This window comes from Piliocolobus tephrosceles, chromosome 4, assembly GCF_002776525.5.
Source record: "Piliocolobus tephrosceles isolate RC106 chromosome 4, ASM277652v3, whole genome shotgun sequence".
Lineage (NCBI taxonomy): Eukaryota > Metazoa > Chordata > Mammalia > Primates > Cercopithecidae > Piliocolobus > Piliocolobus tephrosceles.
Window position 1 is genome coordinate 13854547 of NC_045437.1, and position 23856 is coordinate 13878402.

The 23856-nt window shown below is 43.5% G+C and overlaps 1 protein-coding gene across 1 annotated transcript in view; it reads left to right on the plus strand.

The window, feature by feature from the left end:
- TRIO (trio Rho guanine nucleotide exchange factor) overlaps positions 1-23856 on the plus strand; it is a 365512-nt gene that overhangs the window by 141961 nt on the left and 199695 nt on the right. The window contains exons 4-8 of the mRNA XM_023218272.3: positions 2880-3072; positions 6621-7133; positions 8922-9044; positions 12917-13108; positions 19979-20110. Coding sequence (XP_023074040.2) covers positions 2880-3072; positions 6621-7133; positions 8922-9044; positions 12917-13108; positions 19979-20110 — 1153 coding nt within the window. The remainder of the gene's footprint in view (positions 1-2879; positions 3073-6620; positions 7134-8921; positions 9045-12916; positions 13109-19978; positions 20111-23856) is intronic.

The following is a 23856-nucleotide window of genomic DNA, read 5'->3' on the forward strand; positions in this document are numbered from 1 at the left end:
GCCCCTTCTGCCTTCTTTAGAATGATTTATAGTTGTTAAATATTAATAGATAAACCACTCTTACTCCTTGTTGTCCACTAATGATATGAAGATTTTTAATTGATTCATTCATAAATACTCATATAAGAAGATACTTTCTTCATCTAGGAACTAAACAAGTAGAGTTTCTCTTTTTTAGGGACCTGTGTTGAGAGGGGACCTTAATTTTATGTAAATTTTCTTTATCTCACACATAAACATGAGGCTCTTTGGTAAAAATGCTGAAATAACTGGTAAATAAGTCACATTTCCCAAAGAACAGTGCCTCTTAGGTGGTAGAAGGGCTTGGGGCCTTTCTCCTGTAGGCAGCTGTTTATTAGGCGCTTATAAATAGGACTCCATAGGACTAGGGTTTGGGGATGTTTACAAGTCACTGCTGTCTTCATGGTGACTGGCTTTTAACTTGATAAAAACAGATGGATTGAAATGCTGTACACTCCCAGCCCAGTTCATATGCCATTTTCACTACTTAGGAAGCCGCTTGGTGGGAGCAGTTTGATCACGGAGGAAGGTGAATGGTTAATCCTTCCGTCAACTGTGCAAGCTCAGCGTAGCTTTTGGTTTTGTTGTTCTGTTGTTAAGCCTGGAGTCATTCAGGATTCCTTTTAAGCTGCTTTCAAGTAGAGGGGCTTTGTAGTTCATGTGCATACTGTGTAAGGCCATGTTAAGAGAAAGAAAGGCTTCAAGGGAATTTATCTTGCTATGGTGAAGACTGATGGTTACAGTGCAGTCTACCAAACAGCAACTAGTAAAACAAGCAAAACATATTGCCACCGTTTTACAGTCTCCTGTCTTTGGTGTATGTCTGGAGTAGAATGCCTCACAGGGCAGCAGGCTTCCTTTGCAGAGCTCTTGGCCTCCAGGCACCTGCCTCTTCCTGTCTAGGCTGCCCTCACCCCAGTGCCTCCGGCGCCCTGGAGTTTCTGTGGAATGGAATCTGGCCGGACTGCAAACCCCATTAGAGTCCAAGAAAGTCCAGAATGCTTAATTTCTAGGACAGGAGACTTTAGGAGACATTTCTGGGAGTCCCATTTGCCTCTAGGTTTCATGAAGGAGGTCAGAAAACAAGTGATGTTTCTGCCTGTGGTGTTACCTGGATTGTAACCCAGGACCTAATGGGGATGTGGAGGAGAAGCGATGACGTGAGAGGTATTTGAACTCATTTTAATTTACATCCCTATGGGATAGTTATTAGAAATTCATCACATCATTCCTAATCAGTTTTCAACATTTGGGTGATAAACTAGGCTGCTGGATCTGTCTGTTTTCTCCTCCTGGCTATAAACACTGTGTTCCTCTGACTGTGAGCCACCCTCTGATTGGGTCCTACTGCTGGGCTCGAACCATACAGCCATTTTTTGGGGGGTGTTTATGCGATACACCCTCTTACTGATGTAGATGTCGTATGTACTTTGCATTTGTAAAACATGGAAAACTAGTTAGATAGTCTGAATCCAGATATAGAAGGGAAGGGGGTGTGTAAGTGTGAGTTAATTGGGAGGGGGGAAGGGAGGCAAGATTGGGGAGTGAGCCTATGTAACAGCATGAAATTGGTTTTAATTCGAATTAATTTTGTTTGCATTACTTAATGATAGCAATTAGTTTTCCAGGTTTTTAATTTAGACTAGTTTTTTTTTTTTTTGGGGGGGGGGGGGAATTATCCAAAGCAGAAAAATGTCAAATGTCTTTTCTACCCCAAGGTACATTTATATTTGGGGAAAACCACACATGCGTATTGAGTACCATAAGGTCCTAGGTATATTTCCAAAAAAGACCTTGCAGGCACTCGTTGCCTGGTTACTGTCTGTTGCAGGCATCAGCAGCCTGTGTGGACTGTCAGGGACCCCTCTGTAAGTAACAGTGAGGGTTGCAGTTGTTCCTTAGCTGTAGGGCCATTTGGAAGCTTGTATCACTGAAGTTGTAACCAAGTGAGACTAAGTATTTTTTTTCACCTGTTTTTAAGGACACCGTGACTCTTGTTGCTCATTCTTTATTTGCAGATTTGCATTTTGTGTTTTCCATGTAGCCAGTAGTTGAGATTTAATAAAATTAGAAGCTGGCACTTTTTTTTTTTTAAAGTGCAATAATGTGGAGAGGAAGAGTATAGTGACTCCTAGCACTGCCTTGATGTATGTCAGAGGCCAGCAGCGTTAGCCAGCATTGCTACCAGATAAAGGCTTAGTACAGTTGTGGAACTAGATTAAAACCACAGAGCCTGCCAGAAGGATGCCAAGAACTCCCAGGGACGGGTGGAGGGTATGGAAAACCACTGAGACAGCTTCAGGGCCAGGGATAGGGTAAAGGGAATAAAATGGAACGTAAGAAAGCTCTCACTATTGCCAGCCATGCTGGTGGGGGATCATTTTTAGCACCTGGGGTGCTGGGAGTCCTGGGGTAACTGCTGTCCACAGGTCTCAGACTGTCCCGAGTCTGGGTTTCGCAGGCTGTCAGGGTTTTGTACCTGCCCGATGCTCCTGGAGACCTTTGCCCGCCGGAGTGACTGGAGGAGTTCATGTAATCAGTTAATGCACCAAGGTCAAGAGAAATGGGCATGGTGACCATTGTTTTCCTGAAAAGAAGACAAGATGCAAAACCATTAATAAAAAATTGAAATCTTAACAGGTTTTGCAGGTTGAACATGAAGCATGTGTAGGCTGGGTCTCTTCCTTTATGGTACAAGGGAGGGACGGGAAGGAGCTGAGCATAGTGTGCTCCCTCCCGTGCCTCTGCACACGTCTGGCAGAAGAGGGAAGCTGGGTCTGTGGCACCCAGTGGGACTCTGAGCAGACAGAGTGACAAGAGATGCACCCCGTCTTCAGCCATGTTTTCTTTCTCCGCAGCGAGGAGGTCTGCAAGCGCGGCTTCACGGTGATCGTGGACATGCGTGGGTCCAAGTGGGACTCCATCAAGCCCCTGCTGAAGATCCTGCAGGAGTCCTTCCCCTGCTGCATCCACGTGGCCCTGATCATCAAGCCAGACAACTTCTGGCAGAAACAGAGGACTAATTTTGGCAGTTCTAAATTTGAGTTTGAGGTAACTTCCCCTGTGTGGCTAGACCCACTAAACAAGTTGGTGTGGTTTACTAAAAGCTGTTGAGGCTAATGATTTTTTTTTTTTAAACCACGTATTAAACAGGAGCTGCATATCTTATGAACACGTGATACGTAAAATTAGTTATTGCACGAAACGACAGAGCTACGTTCATTATCCAAGTGAATTGTTTTACCCACATGGACTTAGGTTTCAGTTCCCTTGGATTGGGTGATGGGCCGTTGAGTTGTGAGGCCTTGGCAGAGAAGCTTGCTTCTTGCTGCCTTGGATTTCACTTGGCAAACAGCTTTACCAGGCAGCACAGTGGCTTTGCATGGTTACAGATTCATTCTCCTTGCCTCAGCCCTGGAGATGAGGGAATGTTACGGGTAAATGCCCAACTTCAGAGTCCCTAAGTCTCAACCTGTAACGGATAATGGAGAGAATGCATGTATTAGGCCTCTGATTTCTGAAAATGGAGGTAGTGTGTTAAAACCTGTGCAGAGTCCTGAATTCAGTTAGGCATGGAAGATTGCCATCTTTCAGTGGCAAAAACAAAACAAAACCCTCAGCCCACTAATTATTTTCCTTCCCACTGTAACCTCCTCTCCTTAAGCTACCAAGGTTCTGACAGGGCCTTCGGTGCAGTTAGTTTAATAGATGGTTATGGGAGGGAAGTCTTCCTGCCGGCTTGAAACTTGATTCTTGCTCCATTTGGAATAAGATTTTAATATTTTCTAATAAGAAGCTATGGTTTTTGGTTGAACGCTTCCTCTGGCAAATCTGCTCAAATGTTAGGTTTCAGTGGATATATTCATGTATTTTAAGGTAAACAGTAGTAATAATATTAAACATCAGACAGCGTTCATACTTAATCTTTAGGTTATAATGCTATACTTTTCAAAGTGTTTGCACAGGTGTATTACTTGGATTTTTTAATTCTTTCCATAGTGCTCATTTTTCTATTCGATATCTGAACTTAGTTTTAAATTTGAAACTACTCCGGAAGTTTACTACACTCCATCAGAAAGATGAACCCAGTAAGCCTTTTTCTTCGTAGAGAATAGGAAATAATTTCGGAGGACAGTTTATTGGGCATTAATTATTTTCTTGATGCAGAATTGAAAGTGCGTTGTATTTAGTTTTAAGTGTTTTAAGTAAAAATAATGGTCTGGCAATACAATTCATACAGGTTTTTCCAGTCTAGTTTTGATCTCTCCCTCTGGGCTCTTAAAGGCACCAGTTTTTCTATGGAACTTGTTACACTGTTACCAGCCTTTCTCTGTCCCCGCCAGTGATTACCTCTGTGGAGATTATTAAAAGTTCAGCAGGGCCGGGTGTGGTGGCTCATGCCTGTAATCCCAGCACTTTGGGAGGCTGAGGTGGGTGGATCACGAGGTCAGGAGATCAAGACTATCCTGGCTAACACAGTGAAACCCTGTCTCTACTAATAATACAAACGGCGGGCGCCTGTAGTCCCAGCTACTTGGGAGACTGAGGCAGGAGAATGGCGTGAACCCAGGAGGCAGAGCTTGCAGTGAGCCGAGATTGTGCCACTGCACTCCAGCCTGGGCAACAGAGCAAGACTGTGTCTCAAAAAAAAAAAAAAAAAGTCCAGCAAACGAGAGAGGAATGGGCCTATGGTAGGATTATAGGCAGAAGTGCTGCATCAGGAGTCATCCCTCTTTCTAGCTCTGCTGCCTTCTGCTGTTTCTTTTGCCAACCAGCATGCCAAACCAGCCCTTCTTTGTTTTCTCTTTTGGTTCTAGGTCACAACTCTTTCTCCTTCACCTTTGTCTTTGCATTGAATCAGACCCCCTCCCCCCATGTTTTCCTTGAGGCATATTAATATTAATCTGCTTGACACTATAATAAGGTGAGGTTAAGATTTCTTGCTCAGGCCAGGTACAGTGGCTCATGCCTATGATCCGAACACTTTGAGAGGCTAAGGGAGGAGGACTGTTTGAGGCTGGGAGTTCGAGCCCAGCCTGAGAAAGTTAGCGAGACCCTGTCTCTATATTTTGTTTTAAAAATTAGCCAGGTGTGGCCGGGCACGGTGGCTCACACCTGTAATCCCAGCACTTTGGGAGGCCAAGGCGGGCGGATCACAAGGTCAGGAGTTCCAGACAACCTGGCCAACATGGTGAAGCCCCGTCTCTACTAAAAATACAAAAATATGCTGGGCGTGGTGGCGGTCATCTGTAATCCCAGCTACTCGGGAGGCTGAGGCAGGAGAATCACTAGAAATCGGAAGGCAGAGGTTGCAGTCAGGTGAGGTTGCGCCACTGCACTCTAGCATGGGCAACAAGAGCAAAACTCTGTCTCAGGCTTTACAGTGTGCAGTGATTGCCATACTCTACTCCAGTCTGGAAGACAAAGCAAGACCCTGTCTTTTTTTTTTTTTTTTTTTAAATGGCTGGGCGTGATGTCTCACGCCTGTAATCCCAGCACTTTGAGAGGCTGAGGTGGGTGGATCATTTAAGATAAGGAGTTCGAGACCAGTGTGACCAACACGGTGAAACCCCGTCTCTACTAAAAATACAAAAAAATTAGCCTGGCGTGGTGGTGGGCACCTGTAGTCCCAGCTACTCAGAAGGTTGAGGCAGGAGATCGCTTGAACCTGGGAGGCAGAGGTTGCAGTGAGTTGAGATCGCACCACTGCATGCCAGCCTGGGTGACAGAGCAAGACTCCATTTCAAAAAATAATAATAATATATAAAGATTTTTGCTTAGATTGTAATTGACTAAAACTTTGTCACTGTTAAATTGCAGTGTAGTACAGATTATATACAACTCTAGGACTGTTCAGAATCACAGCAGATTATTGCAATGAATAAAGCATTGCCTCTGTCCTTAGCTCTGTCAAATGAGCCTCTGCCAGCTTTCTTGCCAACTCTTGAATATTTTCTAAATTTTTATAAACTCATTCATATCCCATCATCTGTTATTTGATGGGCAGTGGGGTTAGGCTTAGGCAAGATGAATGACAGGGTGGTCTGGTTGGAGCAGCATTCATCATTTAATAGGCAGCCCACATGTAATTGAATTTAGAGTGACGTTGTGCTTAAAAGGGTTTTGATGCCCATGAGCAAGATGTTTGTGTAATAGCAAGTAGTAGAAAACCTCCACAGAGTTTCTGGCTTGGATGAAAAAGAATGGGTAGAAGAATGCATTGATGTGAGTGAAATTTCCGCATTGTTTGCTCTGAACTTGCAATTTAATCTGTTTCCTGGTTTAATGTGTCTGTTATAGTGGGTTAATCTCCACCTTCTTGGAAAGAAATCTCATTTCTTTAGCTCTCATGAAATACACGATTCTACAATTTTAGGTATTCCAACTGACATACATGTGTTGCTATAATGGATTTGTCTTTCATTGTACTGATAATGCTTCTTTCATCTACATTTATTTTTATGGGGCCAGAACCAGGTATGTTGTTTTCTATAAAAAGATTAACTTTGAAAACCTGTGACTGAGCATTGCAAATTGCATTATGTTAAAACTATATAAAATTGGTTCATCTTCTCATACGTGATTTTTTTTCCCTTAAGACAAATATGGTCTCTTTAGAAGGCCTTACCAAAGTAGTTGATCCTTCTCAGCTAACTCCTGAGTTTGATGGCTGCCTGGAATACAACCACGAAGAATGGATTGAAATCAGAGTTGCTTTTGAAGACTACATTAGCAATGCAACCCACATGCTGTCTCGGCTGGAGGAACTTCAGGACATCCTAGCTAAGAAGGAGCTGCCTCAGGATTTAGAGGGGGCTCGGAATATGATCGAGGAACATTCTCAGCTGAAGAAGAAGGTGATTAAGGCCCCCATCGAGGACCTGGATTTGGAGGGACAGAAGCTGCTTCAGAGGATACAGAGCAGTGAAAGCTTTCCCAAAAAGACCTCAGGCTCAGGCAACGCGGACCTGCAGAACCTCTTGCCCAAGGTGTCCACCATGCTGGACCGGCTGCACTCGACACGGCAGCATCTGCACCAGATGTGGCATGTGAGGAAGCTGAAGCTGGACCAGTGCTTCCAGCTGAGGCTGTTTGAACAGGATGCTGAGAAGGTAAAGACGGGGAGGCTAATGCCTCAGTGGACATGGGGGAAGCCAGTGCTGGTGGGTTCGGGTGGAAGGAAAGAGAGAAGGTGGACAATGGTAAGGCTGCACTCACCGTGTGTGCTCCAAACCAGTGAGGGTCATTTCAGAAACGGCACTGAAATCTGTTTTCCAGTTTTACTTATTGTGCAATGCAGTGCTGTTTTAGAAAATTTGAGTTTAAATTACTTGTGCTTTGGTTTAGGATGCCTGTAAGATAGGAATGATATTTTCACTTGAAAGAGTGAACATTTCGGCCATGCTTGGTGGCTCACGCCTGTAATCCCAGCCCTTTGGGAGGCCGAGGTGGGCTGATTAGCTGAGGTCAGGAGTTTGAGACCAGTCTGGCCAAAATAGTGAAACCCCATCTCTACTAAAAACACAAAAATTAGCTGGGTGTGGTGGCACACCCCTGTAATCCCAGCTACTCAGGAGGCTGAGGCAGGAGAATCGCTTGAACCCATGAGGCAGAGGTTGCAGTGAGCCAAGATCATGCCATTGCGTTTCAGCCTGGGTGACAGAGTGAGACTCTGTCTTAAAAAAAAAAAAAAAAAAAAAGTGAAAATTTCACAGGGTTATGTTATTGACAGAACACCGTTCCAATCTATTGAGTATGTTTTTAAAATCAAGACGAGTAATGTGTTAAAAGTAACAGTTTCTGGGTAATATAGTCAGTAATGACCTCTAGTCTTATGCTTTATTCTTATGCGCCAGGCAGACCAACTGGTCAAAGTGAATCCTTATCAATTACTGGCTAATTGAATCTTAGCAATGTGAAAACTGGGCACTTATTCATAGGTATGTGTTGCAAGCCATGAACTTGGGTGAATTCATCACTGCGTTTTATTTGAGCTCACTGAATTTTATATTACATGGACAGGAGAATATTTTGTGAAGTGAAAATCCACATTAGAATTCTTGGATGTGAAAGGACTTTTCGAAAGGTGACAATCCAGTGTTTTTGTTACCAAAGCTTTTAAGGTATCTGCCAGTGTTCTTTTGTTTTAAGTAGCACCTTGTCTAAGACACTGGAATACCTTCCTTTCAATTACTAGAAAAACAGGTTACTGTCCCTGGGATTCTGGTTCAAGTCATGGTAGCAATGCTAATTGATGACAGCCGTCTATATTTTCTTAAATGTTTTTATTTGCAAATGTCTTAATTGACATCCTTGTCTAAGTAACATCTATATTGAACCTTAAGGGAGATGTTATTGTTAGTTTTTCCTGCCTATTTTATTTTTACAGTAAATTTTATGGGTTTGCAATCTGCACAGGTGTCTATGTACTTCTTGATTAAGTAGTGTACTCTTTTAGTCATTGATATTTCTGTCAGTAACCTGTGGGCACAGCAGAACCCATCCAAAGACCCGTAAGTTCCTAATTTCACCCTAACAGGTCTTTAATTGAAGCTCATTGTGGCAAATTAAGTAGTTCAGCGTGGCAGGGAGACAGGACTGGGAGTCAGAGGATCAGAGTTTTTAATTAGCCCAGGGGATTAGAATAACTCTCTTTACTTATCTGCTTCTTAATTCCTTCTCTGTAAGAGGAACACATCAGATAAGATTTTCCGGCAGGTCCTGCAAGTTCAGGACTGCTGACTTGTTCTCCGAAGTAAAGACTCTTCTCAGAGAGTCAGACAGCACTTGAAGTTGTCCGGGGAAGGAAGTGGCCCTTTCTTGGTACTGCCCCATCTATGGGCCTGTGCAGCAGTTTCTCTTTCTGGAGTGATTCCAGGTTGTCTTTTTCCTTCCGGTAGATGTTTGACTGGATCACACACAACAAAGGCCTGTTTCTAAACAGCTACACGGAGATTGGGACCAGCCACCCTCATGCCATGGAGCTCCAGACGCAGCACAATCACTTTGCCATGAACTGTATGGTAAGACACTCAGAACAGCTGGACCCTGCCACGTGACGATATTTTAGCAAATGGGAGGCATTTGGCAGATGCTGGGCTGGGGCTCTCAAGGGGCCCTCAGAGCGGCTGTTGATTTTAGCAGCTGACCTTCACGTGGAGGGTGTTCCCTAGGGTTCCATTGTCTCAGTATCCCACATTTTAAGTTTTAAAGAAAAATGAAAACAAGCAAACAGGCGAACCAGTGAAACTTGAACCGATGACTTGGCTAGTTCACCACAGACACTTCGGATGCCGGCTCCTGTGCTCCGCCTCATAGGAGCCCATGGGGGCCCCAGCAAAGCTGCTGGGAGGCACAGTGGGTCCCCCGGACGGAGCGCTGTCAGTTTTCTGGCTGCTGTTACCCGCTGCTGACCTCAGGGCACTTGCTAGTTCTCCTGAGGCATGAGATTTCCTTCCGAGCTGAGCTGGAGTACTGGGGTCTGGCCCTTAGCCTTCCCTGGGATCCCCTGGCCCTCTTTAAGGTTGTTGCGTCTGCTACTCTTGGCTGTCGTGACTCCATCAGGATCTTAGAGGCCAGATAGGGGGCGACTGTAGGACTACATCATAGAAACCAAAACCAAACCAAAACACTGAATTTTGAGTAGCACTTCTGTTACAGTTTTATAGTTAATATTACTAAAACTGTATGTTCTATAGGACATTTGCTTGATTCTGTAGTCTGTGAAGCTTCTAGAAATTTCTTCTTCAGGGACGAAGAGTCTTGGTTTGGACTTTAAGCCAGCCTTGTGAGGACCTTGTAACATTTGTTGTAGAGCATTAAAGCAATATGAACCAGCCTGGGCAACACAGCAAGACCCCATCTCTAAAAAAAATTAAAAAATTAGCCAGGTGTAGTGGTTCACGCTTGTAGTCCCAGCTATTTGGGAGGCTGAGGCTGGAGGATCCCTTGAGCCCAGGAGTTGCAGGCAACAGGAACGCCACTGCATTCCAGCTTGGGTGACAGAGCAAGACCTTGTCTCAAAAACAAAAATACAAATAAAGTAATATGAAGACAGGGTTTTTGTTTAAGTTAATTCAGTAAGATGCCATTTAATTAAAATATAGTCAACTAGGTGCTACAATTTAGGTAGTTTCAAAGATAAGATTTTACAATATAATTTTTAGTAATAAATGCCGTCAGAAAGTTTTACATCTGTTCTAGAGTTTAAAGTAAGAGGATTTCTGGTTTGAATCATCAAACTTGGGCATAGATAAAAATTTCTTTGTAAAAAATTGCTGTCTTTTTTTTAGAATTTTCTGAAACTTTTGGCAAGAGACCATTCAGTCATGCCACATACTTTAAAAACTAGAAATACTAAAATATGTGCTAGAAATTAACAGAAAAATATATTTTCTCTTCCCCCTTTCTTCACCTTTATCAGTGGCAGATTTTAGGACTCAAGGGAGTAGGAACCATAGTGTAGCAGACAGGAAAATGGGTTGTGGATGTAGAGGCTTTTAATTCTGAGTTTCTTATTTGCCGTGTGACCTTGGGAAGGCTGTTTAACCTCTTTGAGCCTTAGTTTCCTAGTCTGTAAACTGGGGGTCATACCTGCCTTCCATGGTGTTACATGTCTATGTAAAATACAAAACATGTTGCTTGACACGGAGTAAGTACTGTATAGATGTTAATTCTTACCAGTGATGTTATCAGTATAATTAAAGATGCACTTAAAGCAGGTAAGAACTTTAAAGTATGAGTTACAGCTATTTTTGGGGGGGAGTTCGAGTATATTTTCTAATTTTTTACAATATATTTCTGTTACTTTTCTAAGTCAAACTTGTAATACAGTGCATGTGGGTCGCTCGGTGCCGGGATGGTGGCGCCTGCTGGGGAGCTTTCTGGACCAGGCCTGCTCCTTGTGTTGAGTACCTCCGTGAATCCCTAGTATCTGTGACGTTTAATAATGCAGGGCAAGGGCATTTAACTTTCAGCCCCTTCTGCTCGCTGTAGTGTTTTGCACAATTTCTGACAAAATAAGGATACTAAATACCATTATGCCAAGTTAACAGCTTTTAAAGAAAGCATATTCAGGGATACCAACAATTATGCACGTTCTACTATAACAGATATTTGTAAAAACTATGATGATAAGAATGTAGGTGTAGGTACTTTTAATTTAGGGAATTTCACATTGCCATATTTATGTCCAGGCTGTAGATTTATGTGTGCTAGAAGTGATGGAGAGATGGAAAAAGCATCGTACATAGACTAGTAAAATCTGTATTTCTATAAAAGTAATACAGGAAGCTGTAACAATCTAGGGATGGGTGAGTAGGGTCAGTGGTTGTCACAACAGAGCCATCCAAAGGGACATCTCTTCTCCAGATCTGAACAGAGCGCATCTTGTCCTTTTCCTAACAGACCTGTTGGACTGGTTTTTCTCTTTGAAGGATATAGAGAAAGCAAAATTAGCAAATCTAGTTTGTTGTCACTTTACTAGGAGGGAGGAAAAGAGAGAAAGAATGCACTTGGGAATGGGAGGCCTTGCTTTTAATTTACCGGATGCCAGTTAGAGCATTAATGCCACACGAGCCAGAGAGGTCACCTCACTGAGCATGGCTTGACTGTTGCAGCCTCTTTCTGCGACTGCAGACATGCGATGTCTGGTGGCTGATTCTAGCCTTCAGATGCAGCCCGGAGATGTAACCCTGAGGCTGGAGTCCTGTGGCTCTAATTCCAGACAGAGGCAACTCCACCAAGTTCTGGTTTGGGTCAGAAATAGAGGGAAAGGATGAATTTCAAGAAGATACAAAGAAAGAATGAACAAGTGAGTTCTTTCAGCCGCTGACTTGGGGGACTGCAGGCAGCAAGGGACAGGAAGGAGGCTGTTGCGGGGTCCCTGTTCGAGGCAGTGGGAGATTGGCTCAGAGGGGTTGTGTGGGAAGCGAGAGAAGGCGGGAAAACGTAGAGGAGTTTGGATAGATCAGGAAATCAGACTGGGGCAACATTGAGAGGAGCCAAAGATGTAGCTACGATTTTGGGGGACCCACGGGGAAGGATGAGGTGGTAACAGTGCATAGAAATAATAAAGACATGAATAACAGCAACTTCGGATTTGCTGAAGGTCTGAATCCCCCACCATCCACCATCCACCACACCACACCACACGACGTGCTGCTGAGCCTTAAGAACACTGGAGGTGGAAAGGGAAACTCCATCGTGAGAGCTTGTTCTGCGAAAAGGGTGGGTTTTTAAAAATCCCTGTTTGTGAAATAAACTGATAGACTCGAAGATAGGAATTTTGACAGAGTAGAAAAGCTTTATTTAAAATTTGAGCATAGCATTGTTGTGTTTTTACTGCAATTCATATTCCTGAGAGAAGGTGGATCCATTTACAGAATATTTTCTGTTGGCACCAAAAAATGACTTGGGCGTATGTAGAAAGGAGAGCTTGCTTTCACACAAATAGCCTTTGGTTGCTAGGTATGTGTTTTTGGGTTTCTGGGTTCTAGTTAAAAACCAGAGCGCTGGGTCCCTCCGTTCTCCGTGACTGCCTGGCAGCAGGCTTGCCATGTGGACCCTGCTCAGTATTTGAAGCCAAGAAGTGAGTAATCGTATATTTGTGTGCACCCACTTGTGTATTTGATTGCTTTGTGCTGAACAATTATGCCTTTCAGCTAGTTGATTTGTAATGTTACAGTTTTAAAAATAGAAATGGAAACCAATACTTCAAGTTTATGGAAATCTAGAGAGCAAATATGTATAATGTTATAAAATCAGGTGATGCTCCTGGGAAAGATGTGATCACTGGTAGAAGCCTGTGTTTCAGCAGGTGGTATCTGGGCTTCTTAGAAGGGAGACTCTTAGGTGCTCTCCCCTGAGGAGCCCTCTTTTCCTGCCCACTTTGCAGAACGTGTATGTAAATATCAACCGCATCATGTCGGTGGCCAATCGCCTGGTGGAGTCTGGCCACTATGCCTCGCAGCAGATCAGGCAGATCGCGAGTCAGCTGGAGCAGGAGTGGAAGGCATTTGCGGCAGCCCTGGATGAGCGGAGCACCTTGCTGGACATGTCCTCCATTTTCCACCAGAAGGCCGAAAAGGTCAGTGCCTCGAACCCCCAGCCCACGAGGTGGTAACCAGAATAGTTCTTCCTCCATGAATATTGGTGTGTGTGCAAGCACTCTTGTGTAGCACATACTGTGAGCTCCGCATGTGAGCTCTGAAGTCACTCGGCCCTGAGTTTGAATTCCAGCTCTCTTAGTCCTTGCTGCGCAACCTTAGGTAAGTGACTTAGCCTCTCTGATTTGTTTTCTCATTTGTAAAGTAGAACTAAAAGTACCTGCTTGAGTGGACTGTTGATGTAAATGTGATGCTAGGGGCCCCACGCAGTGCCCAGCACAGTAAGCACTAAGAAGTGGCAGCTGCTCTTCTCTTCCCCTCCTCTCCTGGCTTCCTCTTTCGTCTTATTCCTTGTTGATAGTGCTTTATTACTCCAGTTGGGATGCTTTGGCAGCAAGGAACAGAACGCCCATCAGTGGTACAGACGTCAAGGGTTCACTTTTCTCACAAACTGGGTAGTTCTAAGGCATAGGCCCCTCCAGCTGCACAACGGAGGGGTGGTGTCTGCCGCCCTCAGGCTTGCTGGGCCTCCCCTCACAGTCGGGGCAGCACACCTCAGCTCCACGCCCCAGCTCCTCCTCAGCCGCAGCGCCCACCCTCCGCCGCGGTGGCTGTAGCTGTCTTTGCCTGCCAGCTTATAAGGGAAGCATTTCCAGAGGCCCCGCCCCCAGCACACTTCCGCTCAGTTCCCATTGGCTGGTCTTTGGGTACACATCCATGCCTTGCTGCGAGGGGTGGGGGAAAGGGTGGATCTGGTGTTTAGCCTCTAGGGAGGTGCTGCCAGCAAGGGTGAGGGAGGAAAATGGCTTTTTTGGGTACACAATCGACAGTGTCTTTCCTAATTACAAACTTAGCTACATGGCATCTGACTTTGGCTTCATTTGCTGACAGATGTGCTGTGTCAAAATTTCTAGTTTAAGAAGTAATGGGTAATATACGCCCCCAACACTCCCCACACCTCCACTTAAGCAAACTTGCTTAAACAAACGCTCTGAAAGTAGCAAAATGGAAGGAATTTGCTCATGACTCAGACTTTATTATTGGAAGGTGAGCAGCACAGTGAATACCTTTTCAAGATGGGGAAGAGCAAAACGGTTGCTTAATTTAAAAAGGAGAAACATCAGTGTATCTTCCTCAGGGTTAATTTTTGGGGGAAAGACGGCATTCAGGGATTTGCATGGATGCTTCTTAAAAAGGAAATAGTATCTCTGTAATCTAGAAACAGTCTCTGTTGAAGAGTGAAGAGTCAATAAAGGACGATAGAGGCCCCAACTTGCCTAGGATTTTGGCAGGGCAGTCAGTATGTTGCACAAGACACTAATTAGCAGTGATCTCAACTCTAGAAACCTTTAAAGTATAAAGCAAGAGAGGAAGCTGAGTGATACATAAAGAGAAGCAAACCTTCATAGTATCGTGTAAAAGCTGAGAGTTTCAATGGTAGGATTTTTCTGTTTTCTAACTTTATGCATTTGACTAATTTTGTGATAAAAGATAGACAAAAGCCCACACACAAAAACAACTTTTTAAAGTAACAGGAACTCCTTCAGCATAAATAGAACCATCTTCATGACCCTGTAGCCATCTCCGATCCTTATCGTTGTACAAAACAGCAATACGCTTGATCGTTTGGCAGTAAGATGATATGAATGAATTTGAAGCAGGACAAGCTGCGTGGGTGAATGTTAGATAGGCTGAAGCATAACACACAGGGAACATCTTTCATAAACATGACGGGATTCAGAATTGTAAATAAACCCAGAGATTAATTGCTGCTGTGACCGGCCTGAAAATAATCTAGAGACATGGGTTCCGTGGGGCATTTTCCTTCCAGTGTTTTATTATAAAAAATTTTAAACATACAGCAGAATTGAAAGCCTGGGGTATTCTCATCTGGATAAAATGAAAGACTGTAATTTATGGATTTGAAGGAAATGAAACTAGGCAAACACATTATTGAACAGAATTTTGTAGGATGCCGCATAAACCGGAAGGGAGCCTGAAGTCTCAGTGCGTATAAGGTGACCAGAGAAGAAGCCAAATTCGAGCAAAGGGACAGTAATCTAATGAAGAAGGGGCCCAGCGTGTATTCCAGACCTTAACGAAGCAACAAGGCCTGCATGTAAACAACTGAAATGCACAGATGGGAGATTAGGACGTCTTCAGAAAGACGGTCCTTACTTGCAAGTAAAAATGAATTGTGTCTCATCCCCCCCACTGAAGAAAAGTAAGATCCGTGAAATTCTGATGCTCATCAGTAAAATGGTTTTCTTTTCCCAACATAGCAATCCCGAGTATAGGTCAACGTTGTTCCCTCTTTTTAAATGGTTTGCCTTCTAGTTATGCTCAAGCTGTTTTCATAAACTCAGTCTGGAAAGGACCGGAAACTTGGACATCCTAAGTAGGTTTCCATCATAGTCACCTCTTTGAATCACATCCAGAGTGTTCATGTGGAATTTAAATCTGATTAGGGGGACATAAGGCTCAAATATGTGACCCCATGGTTAATGAGCTTACTAATGGCAGCCGCCTTCTCTGTAAGGATTCCAGCTCTTAGCTGCACCGTCCAGCCCTGCCCTCTCTCTCCATGGGTGTTCTTATGCTAGCGTTTGCTGTGGCTTTATAAACATAACTCTGAAGTTAAAGCTAGATGAGAATGATTCATAGATGGTATAACTTCCATAGATGTGTCAGCCAGTGTGTCTTGTGTCCTCATCTCCAGTGAAGGTGTGGGATCACGGCATCCATTCACAAACATGGACACACAACCACAGTGTTCATGTTGTTACTGGTAGATGTCGCGTAGGGGCTCCAGCCTTCGCTTGTCTTGGTCATGTGCTATATCCACAGCACAGACCCTTTATATTAAGAAGCTTTCACAGCAAATACCATTAGAATTACATTTTTATAAAACAAAATGACTTGATTTTGCTATAGCATAAAATCTCCTTTTACGGTGACCTCAGGCTGCACTGCCCATTGTGATGGCCTGTCACCACGTGTGGCTTTGAAGCTACTCAGAGTTAAATAATAAGATACAATCATTTTAAAAATAGAATTAAATTAAAATAGTAGTTGCTTATTCACCGTATTGGGAGCAACACGTGGCCAGTGGCTGCTGTACTTGGCAGCACAGGTACACATTTCTGTCCACTCGGGTAGTGCTTGTAGAGACTTACCTACGGAGTGAACTCCACGTCTGCTGAACACCTTAATTCATCTATGACTTTAGGCCTTCTGTGCTTTGCTAATAACTGAAAATAAAGTAACAGTGTTTGTATAGTTCTTTCATATTTAGAGAGCTCTTTAACACGAAATCTCATTTCATCCTTCAGTCAGCCCAGTGGAGTAGATGGGACTATAGTATTACTGTCCTGATAATCCATATGGGGAGTGATTTGGCCATGTTTCCAAAGCTGGAACTTTCGCTGAGGTCTATGGCTGGGTCTTTCAGTTCCTGACCTAATAACAAACTATTTCACACTTGCATTAATATTCTTACAAAAGTTCACTTCCCATAAGTATTTTTAGAATTAACATTTATAATAAACATGACATAGACGCAAGTTCTAAATCTAGGAAATTTCCATCCCTTTGTCTCCTAAGTCCAGCTTAGTGCCTGTGCTCAGCTGAGGCTCCATCAAGAGGTGGCGGGGGTGAGAGGTGGATGGGAGTGCAGTTCACTAGCTTCGAGGATCCCATCTCTGGTTGGTGGGACCCAGAACAGGCAGAAGAAATGAGTGGCTCCCAGATCGCAGGCGCCCTCTGAGCAGACGGAGAGTAGTAGAGTAAATGCTTAGGAAAAGCAATCTGTTAATTATTTATCCAAGGTCTCCTCTTAAAGCTATGTATATGAATCACTGTTCCCTCCTCTGCTTGCCTCTGTTTTGCAAACTGGGTGATCCAGGCTTCCTTCATCGTTTATTCAGCAACCCTTTCTCAATACCACCATTCTGCTCCGCTTCGGGATCCCCAGATCTGAAGTAGGCTCCTGATCTGAATTGACAGAGCAACATTCCATTCTCTTGCACTCTCCGGCCTTCACCCCCAGTCCACCAGATGCTTTGTATTCACATATTTTGATTTATGGAGCACTTAAAGCATCAGATACTAAGCCAGCTGCTCTGATCTCATTAGACTGCAGTAGATACCTTCTGTCCTCCTCACCTCCTAAGTGTCGGGCTCTGTGCTAGACATGTTTCCCCAGCGTTGCAGTCCCAACCTGGGTTTCTCTGGACGGTAGCAGGTATGTGTGTATATGTGTATCAGAGTGAGGGAAGTGCCAGGTCCCCCCTCCTATGATATCCTTACCATATTAGAAGCTTTTCTATGACGTTCTGTTATGAAGGTACCTGTTGAATTTCGACACCAAACTTGACCTCAGGATGCTTTTTCTTTGTGGAATGCCTGTTGACACCCTGTTCCCTGTTCCATGAATCTCTGAATGGGGATTGTTGTGCTGGTGCTGTTGGTTTCAGACCCTCTGGGCATTCAGCCTTTCAGAAAACAATCAGGCCTAGAGCTTGCTCTGTGGAGGTTAGGGTTGTGTCTTAGAAATAAAGAACAGAAAAATGATGCTGTGCAAAACCCTCTGTAAAACCATGGCTAGGATTATTTCTTTTCTCTCCTCTCCTCCTCTTCTCTTCTCTTCCCTTCCCTTCCCCTCCCCTCCCTTCCCTTCCCTTCTGTTTGTCACGGTCTCGCTCTGTCGCCCAGACTGGAGTGCAGTAGCGCAGTCTCGGCTCACTGCAAGCTCCGTCTCCCGGGTTCACGCCATTCTCCTGCCTCAGCCTCCCAAGTAGCTGGGACTACAGGAACCCACCACCTCGCCAGGCTAATTTTTTGTATTTTTAGTAGAGACAGGGTTTCATTGTGTTAGCCAGGATGGTCTCAATCTCCTGACCTCGTGATCCGCCTGCCTCGGCCTCCTGAAGTGCTGGGATTACAGGCGTGAGCCACCGCGCCCGGCCTTGCAAGGATTATTTCTATCACTGGGCTGTTACTAACCCAGAAAAAAGGCAGAATCCTTTGTCCACAAGGTTTTCATGTAACACACCATCCTTTCCTGGCTGTATTTTTTCAGAGAAGTATAATCAGTGCCCTCTCAGGATACTTTAAGAAATTATAGGTTAGTTCTAATTACAGGAGTATATAAAACTTCTTGAATGTTTTTATCTTTATTGGTTGTTGCTTCAAAAATTGGAGTCGAATATACTGTAGTGATTTTGATACAGTGATGTTAGGCTGATGCTTCTGTTCATTAAATTGTGAAGTATTATATAACTGAAATGTGTTTCCACCGTGTTCTGTCAGAAGCGTTTTGATCTTAAGAACATGTTGTAGCTCCTCTTGGTTTTGGATGTTCTGCAGTGGCCATTGTCCCGGAGCACTTAATTGCTGACTTAGACCTGATGATTTATTAATGACGATGGTTAACCTCAATCAATTTGTGTTTGAAAAACACAATAATTTAATAATTGGTATTAAATGCAATAAGGGAAGATGATAGAAATAGAGCTCAGAAATAGTGACAGTCATCTGACCTGACCAAATTGACATTTATAGAACATGCCACCCAAGAAATACTCAGTTGACACTAATGCCATGTGAATTGGCCTCAAGCCCTAAGGTCTCCATAGATATTTTTCTGCACTCAATAATAAAAGAATTTTCAGAAACAGTAATTATTTGGTTGACTTGTCTATTTTAATATCCTAAAAATGAACTGAGAGTTTGTTCTTACTATATTTGAAGGGAATTATAGCATATTTCTTTTCTGGCCAGTCGAGTATTGCATTTCAAATAGTCATCCTCTGCATTCCCTGCTAAGTAAATAGATGTGTGAGGAACAGGAGTAAAGAGGTTAAAACCAAGGGAAATGTGTTGATGTCTGTTTGGTGTAATTGAATTAGCTTTTTTAACTGGGCCTTCTGCACTTGCCTTTCACTCTTAACTGTGATGGATTTTGATAGGATCTTCCTAGGAAATTTGGCAGTGATTTCTCAGCCGTTGATGCATCCTGAAGATGGGTGTTAGTGGAGGAGATTGAGCCAGGATGGGGATGGCAGCCGCAGGACTGTTGATGATCCTGGAGATGGAGGGTGGCAGTGGAGGAGATTGAGCCAGGATTGGGATGGCAGCCGCAGGGCTGTTCGCATGGCTCAGGCTTTTCTCATTTCCGTGCAAATTGGGAAGGATGGGAATGATGCCTCTGCCTCCGTAAGCCTTTCCTAAGATTCACAGAGAAGTTCAGGCCCTTTTTTCTTGGTCTCCTTTTAATTCCGGTGTCAATTTCCTTTTGAAACAGTAGCGGAATGGCCTGGCTGCTTTTCCTTATTTCTGATAAATGATTTTTAGATATCTGGAACTTTTTCATTACATCTCAGTGTAAAAGGAAAGGAGTAAGGGTGACAAGTAGCTGCAAGGAGGAGGAGGATCCTGCTGTTGAACCCTAGTTAAGGGGCACGTGGGAGAGTCATCTTTCTGTCCTCCCTTGCTAGGACTACAGGGCAGTTAGAAACGTGGATTCAAAGGTGGATTGGGAAAATTTACCAGAAAGCCCAAAACAGGGCTGCATTGTTCCAGGGGCATACCCAGACCTGGGCAGCAGTCAGTTGAGGCATTCGTCTGAAATGCGGATTCCTGGGACTCGCCCCAGTCCTGCTGAAACCCGCTCTGGGAATGGAGTCCAGGAGTCTCATGTGAGTTGAGGATGCCATTTGAGATGGAGTCAACCATGTTACATTCTTAGGATCTCCGTCAACTCCCCTGATTTTCAAAACCATGTTAAAAAATGTCCACTTTTCAATATAAATTGTCATTGATAGAAATAATCTTTTTTTTAACCTTCCAAGTATATGAGCAACGTGGATTCATGGTGTAAAGCTTGCGGTGAGGTAGACCTTCCCTCAGAGCTGCAGGACCTAGAAGATGCCATTCATCACCACCAGGGAATATATGAACATATCACTCTTGCTTACTCTGAGGTAAGTGGTCAATTTACTTACATTGCAAGGCAGCAGCATTTTTGCATTTTAGTACACCAGAAGCTAGAAAAAAAAAAAAGTTTTAGGTAGCCCAGAAAAAGCTTATAGATTTCAAGTTAGACTGCAGTTTAATTGTTTAGCATTTGAACCCCTGTGTGTGGGGTGGGGTGGGGTGCTAGGGGACCAGAATGGTGTGCAGGCAGGAGCCTTTCCAACAGCACACTTATATGCTCATCTGCTACAGTCAAGAAAAGCCTAGTCTTTTTTTCTACATGTATTTAAGAAATGTGCTACATGTATTAAGAAATATTTTGTGTGCTCTTCAGTCTAGTCAAACGCAGTTTAATCTTCCCGAATAAAACCTTTTAGAGAAGATGGTCTGGATTACAAGGTACACATCTGTCTATTTTAAGAACTCTAAGTGTAGGATTTTCTTTATTACTTTAGGATATGTTACATTATTTACTTAATGAATCCCTGTTTTATTTTCTGCCACCTTCTCTGCCAGACTGTGTTGTAAGGACTTTATGTAACGACTGACTTAATGCTCACATACTGTATCTGTCCCTGCTGTTACAAATGAAGAAAATGAGTCATGGAGATAAATGACTGTGCCAGGTCAGCAGCTGGTGGAACAGGGTATGAGCCCAGGCAGGCAGGCTCCATGTTCTCAGTCACCACCCTCTGCCGCCTCTGTGCCAGACCACGTGGTAGCTGCTTGATGACGCAACTTTAGATGGGTTGACGAGTACCACCCTTGCCCATGCCTTGTTTATCTGGCCCTTGAGACCATCCTGCCTTTGTGATAATAGTTACGTTCCCGGAGGTGAAGGCGAGGGGCGTAGAGAGGAATTGTGTGTGCTTACTTTTCTGCAAGGTTTTCTCCCTAAGAAGCATCTATATCTACAATGTTCTATGTTAATATGAAGGATTATCGTAAGACTTCTGTAAGAGTTTCAAAGCACCTGGAAGACTGCTGGGCAGTGTAGATGTTTAGTAAATGCTGTCTGTGTTTAAATCTAAATCTTGATCCAAACACATCCAAACTTGTCAAAGTTGTTGGGAAGAAACTGGCTATTTGCATTTCATTCTGACATTTCCTGTTGTGCTGCACTGCCCAACTGTCACTCTCATGTCCTTGGGCCTGGCTCCGTTGACGTCCTAGTGTCCACGAGCAAATTAAATGGACGCGTGATTTGCTGCTACAGTTTGGTATCTCATAAAGATGTTTTGGTCAATGATGGACTGCAAATAAGACTAGTCCTGTAAGATTATAATACTGTATTTTACTGTACTTTTTCTATGTTTAGACACATACATACTTAGCATTGTGGTACAGTTGCCGACAGTATTCAGTACAGTAACATGCTGTACAGGTTTGTAGCCCAGAGCAGTGGGCTGCTCCAGATAGCCTGGGTGTGCTGTAGGCTGCATCGTCTAGCTTTGTGAAAGTCCATATTGTGATGTTCACATAAGGACAAAATTGCCTAGTGATTCGTTTCTCAAAATGTGTCCCTGATACCATGTGATATCTAACTGTATATTTGCTTCAGAATCTGGGCAGGTCTTCTCTTTCCCGTCGCAGTTGATATTTGTTTGTTTCTCTAGCCACCTTTGCCTAGTAAGATTCAGTTTTTTTCGAGCAGCATTTCTTGTTGCCTATGGAATTTAAAAAGCCAACTCTGTATTTTTTCTTAGTTTTGCACAAATGTTTCTTAACTAATTTGGTTGCCTAGTCTGTTTGAAACTATTTAAATAAGTGATAGCCTTTTCGTGTAGTAAAACTGAAAACTGAACACATTTATAATTTTTTTAATCACATTGGCTCATGAGGATTATGTCACTTCTAAAAACCATCAAGTTCTTTCCCCTGATGTGCCATCTCTATGCATTGTCTAATTTTGACCTATAACACAGAAAGCAAATGACCCTGTTACTCACACGTGTAGAGAGGCCTTCACTCATCTGCTTATATGAATCTCTTGCTTTGGAGCTGTTCTTTGAATGCAGTGGTGGGCTTGCAGCCAGCTGTCTGCGTGCCCTTGCCCTTGCCAGACCAAGATGGGATTGAATAGCCTTCATTCACAAGATGATTGGCAGGCCCTGGGAATACAGTCTTTGTGCATAACTTAAATCAGAATCACTTTGACCCAGCCAGGGTTATCCTCCAGCCAAGCTGGCTCTTTCAGTTTGCTTGTTGCTCTTGGCAGTTTTCTTTAAGTACAGCATCTCCTAATTGTTACCAGTGCATTCTATAAAAATGGGGCATCTTGACACAGGAACTTATATTTACCTGTGGTGTAGTTTTATTTGATTTACGTTGGTACTAGTATCTCAAAATAATTTGACAGGAAGTAAACAGCCTCTCAAACTGAGGTCTTAAATGGAATTTTAGCCTAAGAACATGTTTGCAACTGAGCTATAAACTCAAGGAGACAGTAATTTGAACTGGATGAACTGAAAAGATTTTCAGTAGAACAGAATGAATTATTTTGCTTCTTAAATTATTTACATTTTGAAATAGTTTCAGGGCTACAGGAAAGTGGTAGAATAGCACAGAGAACTCCTACATTGTCTCCACCCAGAGTTTCCAAGTTTTAGAATTTTGCCACATTGCTCCACCCTCTCTCCCCACTACTTCTCTCTCCAGTCAGCAAAGCACCATTGATACAACGTGACCATCCTATCCACACACCCTGATCCTATTTCCCCAAGTACTCCAACAATGCCCCTTTCTCTTTCCTGGTCTCGGACACTGTCCAGCAATGTGCGCTACATTTAATCAGCGTGTCTTACCAGTCCGTCTCCTTTAAAATGGAACATTCTTTAGTCTTTCTCTGCCTTTATGTCTTTGACATACTTAAAGAGTACAGGCCTTTCATTCTTTAGATGGCCCTTTATTTCTGGTTGCCCCCAGTTCTCGTGGGCTGACTCAGGCTGTGCCTTTTTGGCAGTGCATGTCCTTCTCTGGGTGTCATCGCAGTGGACACGGGATACTGACCTCTCCAGCTATGAGTAGTGTTCATCTTGGCCACTTGGTCAGATTGGTGTCTGCAGGGTTTCTCCAATGCACAGTCACCATTTAAAAAATTAGTCTTTGCTGCACATTTTGTGGGCAGCTACTCTAATAGAATACTAGTCTCTGTTCCTCATCAGACTTCTCAACAGCCATAGTTTCCACTGAGGATTTCTGCCCATAGCAGCTACCACTATGATGGTGATCACCTATTTCCATTATTCCTTCTGTATTTATTAGGTGGCTTTCTACCATAAGAATGGGCTGTATTTCCTTTCTCTCTTGTTTGTTTCTATCAGTATGAATTTATGAAATCTTCCTATATCAGTCGGTTATAGTTTGATACTCTGTTTTGATTCCTAAATTGTTTAGACTTGGCCAGCAGGAGGTTTTTTCTGTGTCTTTTTGATCATCCTTATTGTCCTTTGAGCACTTGTTCCTGGCTATTTTGTACTTTCCCTGCCTACCCTGGGATCACTTGTCTCACTAAGTGGGGTGGTTCCTTATAGTATTGTATGGTCTTTAGAATTTTAAAGACCTGGGTTCTCAGAGTTTTGTTTGTTTGTGAGGTGTCACTACTTCTGGGCCCTCTTAGCAGACAGCGTTAGGAAACATATGAATGCCATCCATTCACCCATCCATCCATCTATCTATGCAACCATCTGTCCACCTAACCACCCATTGTTCATCCACCCAACCACCCATCCGTCTACCCAATCACCCAGCTACC